We start from the raw sequence: 9,535 nt of genomic DNA, 5'->3' as shown, positions 1-9,535 counted from the left end.
CCGGCCCGGCCCGCCCCGGGAGAGCAGCCCCGCCAGGGAACGGGCGCTGCCCCCTCGGCCGCTGGTTTGAAAAGCTGCTCCAGGGCGTGCCTGTGACAGCGTGGCCCCTCCAGCCGCGAACGCCTGGCTGCCGGGGGGAGTCCCAGGGGTTGCTAGGCTTTGCTTCTCTCCCAGAGATCGACTGCGATTGCTGCCACCCACAAAACAGTGGTGTCATACAGCAATAACCTTACCTGCTAGAACTGCTTACCCTTGGAAGATACTGGACATAAAATTGCATCTTTATTCCCGCCTGATTACAGATGTAAGAATCACTAAGGAGAAATGAAACCTATATATAGCCATTTCAGAGAATTCTGAGACTGAGATTGGATTTTTGCTAGGAAAGACACCAAACCTTCACACAAAGCATCTCTAAACAGCACAAGAATAAACTATCTTGAATAAACCCATGCATTATAATCAGTCCACATATTTTATTCCCATAAACTACTATACTGTGTTTAAAATATTTTTTGTTTTACAGATACCCTTAGAGACTGTACCTGAGACACCACCAAACAATTCCACACAAAACATTGGCATCAATTGGAATTGACTGTTCTCTGGTGGAGAAGCATAAAATGTATTCTGTATATTTCCATAAAGATCAAGTATAGCTTCATACCTGCTGTTCTTTTTGCTCAACTGATCTCATCAAAAAGCAACAGAAGAAAAATTCTAGTCAGTCTGATCATAATGCTTCTACTGCCAAACTCAGTAAAATCAGTCCCTTTCAAAAGCAGAACTGGTCAGGCCAGTAAAGAGTGTAGTCCTTTGTTTTCTTTGCAGCTCGCTCATGAACCTATTCCATGTTGTATTAATGATGTTAAGTGTTTTCTGAATAGATGGGACCATGCTTTATCTGTGCAGAGGACATCTGTGTGTTTTAGACACCACAAGGTTTGTTGTCTTTTCATTTGGAGTGTGCAGATGGTCTCTGATTCACATGATATTGGGTCAGTTGCCTGACTGGATCCCCAAATCTTTGAATTAGGAAATTATTGAATAAGAGAAGATCAACGAATACCTCTGTTTGCACAGAAATTGGTAGATTTTTCTTCTCTTCCAATCAAGAGTCTGTGAAGAAACATTCAATAATCTGGTTTGTTTCCTTCCCACACTGTTGGGAATTACTGGAAAGACTGAATTATCACTGTTTTTCCTTAAAATCTGACTTCATTCTTCTTGAAAGCTGTGCTCACAATTCCTGCATTTGTTTTTTGCGTGTAGTTTGTAAAACCTGCCACTGTGGCAATGCAATAACTAAAAAGAAGAGGTTGTTTCTTTTGTTTCAAGAGGACTGTAGTATCTACCCAACTACCCTGACAACTGAGTGTCTCACATGGACCCCAAAGTATCTGTTTGGAGATGGATCTGAAAATGAGAGACATCAAAGCAGTAAAGGAAGCAGCAATGCATGTATAGAAGGAGGGAGGGTAAGGAATATGCTAAGAAGCTAATGATGATAATCCTATTTAGCAAACCAAACAAAGGGGGAAAGCCCATGGTTGAAATTACTGAAGAGAGGAGAGACGATTTTGGTTCATAGACAAATATAAGAATTTCTGCAATGGAAAGCTGTTCTCTAACACTGGGATAGAAAAAAAACACTTACCTGAGCTTTTAGGACCAGTAAATAAAAAGAAATTAAACTCTGATCATATCAAACACTAGCCTATCAATGAACAGTTAGTCAGTGTTTGCTGTGTGTTGATGATGAGTTCCACTTACTACTGAGAGCCCAGCTGTGGAGACATGGAGGGGAAATATCATAAATATATGCTACAAACATGTAAGCACTGTTATGAAATTGCTTTTGATTTAAATATAGTTTAAAGTTAAACACTTTCAGGCCTGCTCTTACAGGAGTTGCATCTCATCCCAAAATAGCTGACCTCTCCTTTTTTAACAGTAACCTCATACGCCCTCCTCTCCCCCCCCCCGGCAACCATATTCACATGCAGGATACTTGGCCTTAGACTTGAGAAAGTTTACTGAGCTTCAGACCTTAGTGAGTTTGGGAAAAACATAATTTCAGAGTAAGAGTCTCTTTCATGATGCTAACATACGTTTTAAGTGACTGGAAAACTCAAAGGAGTTTGATATATCTCAAACTTACAGGTACAATTTCTAGAACTATGAATTGCTGTCCTTAATTTGAGCCCTGACTTATTGTCAAAATAGAAGTAATAAGAATCAGTGTGATGTTCTTAGTGAAACAGTGAAAGGTGTATGAAGAATGTAATTATTTGCATTTCCATTATTCATTACATGTATAACAGCAACCTGTGGACTTATCTGACAAATTGTCTAAATCACAAAGTGCTCAGACTATGTATAGTCATGATTGTAAGAGAGAGTTGTAGACATAAGGAGGTTTTCAGCTTCTGAAGGTTCATCTTGGGTTTTACACCATTCCCCTGAATGCTTCAGCCTGTGATAAAGCCAGGATTTGCAGAGTAGGAGGCCGCCAAGAATGCTGTGGATGTATATTGTACAGAGTATGGTATCCACATTAGAAAACCATGCCTACATTTCATTCACAAGCATTCAGGATTATCAAAGCTTTATGTCTCCCAGCTTACAAAGAACCATTTCCTAATGAAGTAGAAATACCAGTTTGCAGCACGGCCAGGCCTGTCCTGTTCAATATTTTTTGTCAGTTGCATACAAAGGAAACAAAATCAGCTTCCCACTCCACACATAGGCTTTCAGGTGGGAGGGTGTATTTTTGTTTGTTTGCTTTGCATTCGAAGAGGTTGAGTATTCCTCTACAGACAAAATTCAGTATAAACTCTGTTGTTCCTAATAGGAGCTCAAACAAGCTTTGCAAAAAGAAAACTTCAGAGTCTGCGTGTGTTCAAAGATGCCACTGCCAGTATTAATTCATGATAAAATAATATCGACTGAGTTGATCTTGGATTAAGTCTGAAGAATGAGACCGTATGTGTCCTCAGTTTAATGCCAAACTGAGGTTAATCTGTCTCTAAGAATCTGTAGGCCAGATTCTCTCTGAGAAATCCAGCCCTTTTGCCTTGATCTGGTTTTGTAAAGGGTCCAGCGAGCAGTCAAATCTCGCAGGCTGCACAGTCCTCAAGTACGGCGCGGATCACACTGGGAGCAGAGCTGACACATTTGGCTCTCCTGTCAGATCCCCTGCAGCCTGGACGTGGATGGCATGACTGGATGGCATGATGAAGAAGCCACATGGCTAGTGCCATACCCGCTGTCAGACAGTGTGCTAAACCACGGTATTCCCCTGCTTCATTATTTTCTATGCTGAGGTGAACTAATGTAACAAAGAAACCAGATCTTACACAAGCCTTCCCCACATACTACCTCCTTTTAAAGGTATATATTCATCCCAAATTTATTCCAAAGATTTTATTTTAAAATAAATCTACATATTTTTAGTACTATAACAGCAAACTTCCTTGACTTTTTTTTTTTTTTTTTTGCATTTGTTCTCAGTGGATCCATAATTGCAGCAAATAAATAAATGTCATATTTAGATTCCAAAACTGCATGACAAATAACTGTATTTCATTATTATATTGCAAACCACTGTTTCCACCTATTGTAGCAAACTGGGAGCAAAGAAAGAGTTTTTAGTTAAAAATTGTAAGCTATTACTAAAGAAAATAATAGGTTTTTCTTTTAGAAGTTTTTGTGCCCCATATCTGCTTTGTGACTGCATTTTCTAGCTCACAAAAGAGATATTTTTCAGTGTTACTTTCATAAAGCAGTAGAACTTTCTTTGGAAGACTAACATGATGAGTGCTTCCTTTCTGACAGTATTTGATGTAGTCCATGAAATCTGTCATTAGCTACTAAACTGAAAATGCCTTTTTAAGACCTCTCATAGCCATCTGCTATACTCTGTTTTCATTTGGTGCCATGTGTGTATTAATGAAATGATTACATCAGATTATATCTTTTATTCATAAAATCATCTAGGTCATCTGCTTCCACCTACACTTTCTCGCTCATTAAAATGAACATTTGTGCGTACGGTCTCCCCCCACTGTATGAGTACAATCCCAGCTGCAGTCAGCTGCTGTGTGCATCTGAATAAGAAATCCCTCTCTGTGTTTTTTTCTTAAATTAAATTTCTTCAAAAGACAACTCTAGTGTTTCACACCACAGGAAGTGCATTTTTCCTACAGTTTTAAAAGTAAAGACTTCCCAAAAGGTACGAGATCTGGGCGTACTAATGACCTCAGCCTTTCACAAGAGAAAGCAAAGTTTCAAGAATGCTGTCATTTTGCTGCCAAGAAATAGGTAGCACACTCTTCACATCTAGTCAACAGTGTTTGTGTCAAAACTGTCACTAGCAGGGCAAGCACTTGTGTTCCCTCTTGTGAGGATGGAATATAGCCTGCATTTATACATTTCATGCTTGAGAATAGGAAGGTGTTGAGTGCACAGCATTCAGGTCTTTCTGTAACGCATAAACAGACAAAATACTCAGTTATCCTAATAATCATATTAAGAGTCTATTATGCATCAGGGGTTCATATCTACAACTGAAGATTACTATAAAGGGAAAGTTCATAGGCAAATCAATGAATGTTATCAGTAAAGAGGGGGCAAATCTATGAATATTCACAAGCTTTTTAAGTGAAGGCTCATAAGTCATGTTGAATTTCCATAACTATTCTTGCCAGGGGGATTAGTATAAGAAATATTCATGAGGGGGCAGGTATTAAGTAAATATTCCACAATGTTTTGAACTAGGAGAATTTAAAATATCTAAATGTAACTGCTTTAACTAGAAAACAAATTTTAAGTATCGTACTTTTCTAGTTACAGAATATTTTATTCCCTGACAGACAAAATCACTCAAGTTTCATGGGGTTCTTGTCAGCTGTCCACAAGGACCTTCTCATGCACAAATTAACAGCTCAAATCAATTTCCTTGGAATTAATTTGGACAATATACTGAATCACAATTGCATATACTTCTGGCATATGTGCAGCTCCCAGTGCAGCAGGGTCTGCACTTCTTGCAAACTCCTGAGAGTAAACTCCGATTTATTTGCAGACAGGCTGCAGCTAGAAGAAGGAAAACTTCGTCGAATCAAATCCTTATGAACTGACAAGCTCTGGAAAGACATACAAAAGTGGTAATATATTCCAGGGGCCAAATCATCTGCTGCCACTCTCTTGATCTTCCCTTCTGTCTTTCACCACTCTCAAAAGACCACTCACATTCTACTAAAACATCTAGTCCATGCAGCTTCATGGACTATGGTGGCTTACGTGTAAATTTGTGAGCAAATCTTATGTGGATTCCCATTATACTCTACTTTAAGGTTCCATACTCACTAAAGAAAGAGCCTTTCAAAAATACCTTGGACAAGGAAGACTATGAAGGATTCCATATAATCAGATATAGTACCTACAATACGCATTGTAGAGATGCAAAGAAATATGCACATACTAAGATAATAATAAACTCAATATGGGAATGAAAATCATCTTTCATTGGCTAAAAATTGATTTTTTTTCCCCTGGAGTCTATTCTTTCAAAGATACATATTCCAAAAGATATGCAGCCCTATATAACTGATTAGTGTATTATGGTAAAATACCAGACAATTATGCAGCCACTATGCCAGAACCAATACAGAATATTGGTGGGACTCAGTTTGACAAACCTTATTTTCCTCTTACAAAAGGAGTTATAAATTGTAATCAGAAGAAACAATTACATTTAATGATAATAATATATTTTTAGAAAATATAAAATAAATTTATTTTTAATTTATATCATAACATCTCCATCCCATGGTAGTCAATTTTTATGGTACTAATGGCAATTCCCACTGACTTTAGTGGAGTCAGCATTTAAAAATTCTTAAGACCTTAGTTACACCAGAACATTTTTAAATCTCTAATGGCAGAATACTAATGATAAGAAAGTTAGTGAGTGCTTCAGAATATCCAGAACAGCAAAAAAAAAGAACAAATAATCAGAGGAGAGTCCTCTGTATTGGAACTCTAAGCAACATTTTGATGCTTCTTCTATTCCACAGGAAAAAAAAATATTTATGAGAAATCATGCTTCAGTATTTCAGTATGAGTGCATTACATCAAGCATTTTTTTCAGACCTACGGCTTTGCTTTGCCTTGTCTACATTTGTCTTCATCCAAATGCTGAATCCCTATACTCCCAGCTCCTTTCAGTTCAGTGACGTGATTTACGGCAGAGTTGCTTTCCTTTGTTTTGATTGTTACACCACCATATGTCTTCAGAATTCCTGGTGCCCCTCACTTTCATCCTCTCCCTCCCCATCTCACCAGTCTCAGAAGGGAATTCACGTTACATTAAAGCATCCCTTCAGAGGCCAGGCTGAAACAATCCCTTGAAATAACTAGGGCAGTCAAATGATGGATTTGAAAGTAAACTATGTCAGTGAATGGCAGTGAAAAGCAGGAGCTCAGTGAGAAATGCAGAGGGTTTTTTATCTTTCTGCTGTTCAAAGATTCTACAGTTACAATAAAAATGGGTGAAATATATTTGATATGAAATCCGTTACAGATATATAAGATATAAATGCATACACACACATACACGTGTGCAAATGCATGTATCTATGTATGTGTTTTATAATTAGTGTCTATTTGCATGACAGACTGCAGAAAGAAATATAAAATAATATTTAATAGAGAATTCCATAGGCACTCCCATTCTCTAGGAATTCTATTCTATAAGATTATTGAGGTGATTTAAATGGCTTGTGTGGGGAGAATATATTTAAATTCCACGTGATTTTAGACTTTGTCTCAGGTAAGACCCTAGGTAAAAGCTATTGAGTTATCTTTCCAGCGACTTTAGTACATATGGATCAAGAATATACAGTAATATGTTTGAGATAAGAACCTGACATATTTTGGAGAGTTCATGGAATATGAAAAAAAAAAAAATCTTGAAGTGAATTTAAGTTTTATAAACATTCAAGAGTGTCAATTTTTTAGTCTATAATCTTTAGTCTAGTCCATAGATCTGCACACTTTCATTGGAAAATACTGATTCATAGACCCAGAATAGTTTCCCAGACCCATCTCAATCATGCACATCTGCAGTTTCACGGGTGGTGATTTAAACCAGCATTTTTGTGAGTTCCACAACTGTTGCTAACAAACAACATCTGCTCAGTGCTGCGGAGCATGCCTTGTTTTCAGAACACCATTTGTTAATCTTTACTAAACAAAAAGTTTTCCAGGATGAGCATTTCACTAAATTTTTATAAAGTTTCTGTTCCAAAATGGAGTAAAATCAAATTTGGAATATCAAAATTTTCTATGAATCAAAAGCCCTGAGTTTTATAAAGTTGTGATTACAGTACTCAATTTCTTTTACCCCACAGAAAATTGAAGTGGTTATCTATAGATTTGGAAAAAATTTCATGTTGTGAAATACTCAATTTATAACTATATTTTCCAGAATCTATCAGAGGTGATGTATTTTTTACTATGCTGCAGGAAAGAATTTGTGACACAGCAAAAGAAAAAGATAAATTCAATCATTCATAAAACATTGTAGAACACCTACAATTGTGCATTATTTATTTCTGTGCTCTTAAGAAAAAGACAAATCAGCATTATGTGTAATGTTGCTATGGTACTGGAAGTTACAGTTTATTTTTCTAGATAACAGTGAAACCCACGTAATTTCTCACATAGGTCAGAGTTGCTCAAGGGCTGCATTGATTTGCACACATCCTATGCAAATCTGTCCTCATTTTAACCAGATATTTATTTTGCATTTTAGATTTAGAAACTCTGCTTTGTAGCTGTTTGCAACCTCTTTCACACTTTCCTGTAAGAAAGTGGGAACTGTTTTCCTGTGAGAAACATAACCAAACTATCAGTGATTTACAGGAGAAAAAAAAATTCATGGTACCTTGCTCCATGATTTCCTTATTCTAAAGCTATATCTGTCCTACTGAGTGGGAAACAGCATGGAAAGATGCACCTTCCTTTACCGTATCCACATCTTCTTTACGACATTCCCAGGAGGTTTGGGGGCCTGGCGTGGGCATGGTGGTTCACACTAACAACAGCGCCAAGCAGCTGTTTGAGTCGTCCCTGGGTACCTTTCCCGCTAGTGCTTGCCCAGCTCTACACCTAGCTGAGGATCAAAGGGAAACCGAAAGGCTCCATTACCCACCTCTTGCCAGGCTGAACACCTAATACAGACCCTGAACCATAGAATTTGCCATTTAAAATGTTCGTCAGTTGAACTTCAAAGGCTACATCAGAGTGAGAACAGTGTCATATATTTACACTTACATGCAAGTGGGTAAATATTTTATGTGTACAATTTTATCAACTATTACTTTGCATCAATTCGTAAGACTTACTGCAAATACTACATCAGGTTTTATCTACATTTTCTGTTTTTCACATTTTGAAGGACACATTTGTATATGTCTGTACCTGCTGGGCACACAATAAACAAAATACAGAATTTTATTTTCTTCAGTCACACCTCCAGAACATCTCCAGTCTGCACACAACTTCCTCAGAGCAGACTCGCTCAGGCTGTGTGCAAACTGAGGAGGAGGTCACACCTCCTGACACAGGACCTGAGAGAGTAAGCCTCCCTTTCCCCATCCGAATTTACTGTCATTTTCCTTCTTCAGCACAAAGCTGCAATGAAACACAGGCTTTCTTGTGGAAACGTCTAAGAACGAGTCTATGGAGAACTTGTCTCATCCCAGAGGCTTTACTCTGCCTAAAAAGAAAAGACAGGTTACAGTGAATCAACAAAACAGAAGAACCAGGGCTCCTAAGTTTTAGGTTTAATGAAGATTTTCACATGGTTAAAGTAGATGAAAATTGCACACACACACAGAGCATTTTCAGACAGGAATTTCAAGGCCTCACGTTGAGACGCAGCTATCCAGTGTTTTCTTAAAACCAGACCTCTTCTGATGTTGCCAAACAGAAATCAGTAGATTTCCAGCCTGATTTCACCATATAAGTATATCCGTCCTACAGTTTCCGTGGACAAAGAACAGGCAAGTGATTTGAAATATTTGCTGATAAGCACTTACAGACTTGATCTGTTTAAAAAATATGTCAATAAATAATATGTCAAAGAGACATGGATAAATTATTGATCTGATTGGTTTCATTAGTGTTGTTTGATAGATTTTGTTATTTTCATATATTTCCTCGGAGTGAAGGATTTGCTTTGGGGCAGAAATTGTATTATAAAGAGAAAAGGCTTACAGGAAAGCTAGTGCAGTGTGGGAGAGAAAAGAAATGACAGCCAAGTCCCCGCAGGGCTTTAATAAATATTTTTGAAGCGTATTTAGTTTAATTACACCAGCTAGTTATCAAAGTCCAGTGTCATGCTACCTGAAATGTCAGTGCAAACTGTTCCTTGGGCTTGAAGGTGGTACATACAGCAAAAATGAAGGTGTGAAATCCAAATATGACTGCCACAAAGACAAACAAGGCATGAGAAAAAATATGAGCT

At 37.7% G+C, this 9,535-nt stretch overlaps 1 protein-coding gene across 1 annotated transcript in view; it reads right to left on the bottom strand.

The window, feature by feature from the left end:
• GJD2 (gap junction protein, delta 2, 36kDa) overlaps positions 1-8,090 on the bottom strand; it is a 10,477-nt gene extending 2,387 nt beyond the window's left edge. The window contains exons 1-2 of the mRNA XM_009329986.1: positions 8,034-8,090; positions 5,005-5,147 (exon numbers count right to left, since the gene is read on the bottom strand). Of these exons, the coding sequence (XP_009328261.1) occupies positions 5,005-5,147; positions 8,034-8,090 (200 nt within the window). The remainder of the gene's footprint in view (positions 1-5,004; positions 5,148-8,033) is intronic.
• Positions 8,091-9,535: the final 1,445 nt, after the last annotated feature.

Source organism: Pygoscelis adeliae, unplaced genomic scaffold (genome assembly GCF_000699105.1).
Source record: "Pygoscelis adeliae isolate BGI_AS28 unplaced genomic scaffold, ASM69910v1 Scaffold327, whole genome shotgun sequence".
Taxonomy (NCBI): Eukaryota; Metazoa; Chordata; class Aves; order Sphenisciformes; family Spheniscidae; genus Pygoscelis; species Pygoscelis adeliae.
This window is presented reverse-complemented; position numbering and strand designations above follow the sequence as displayed.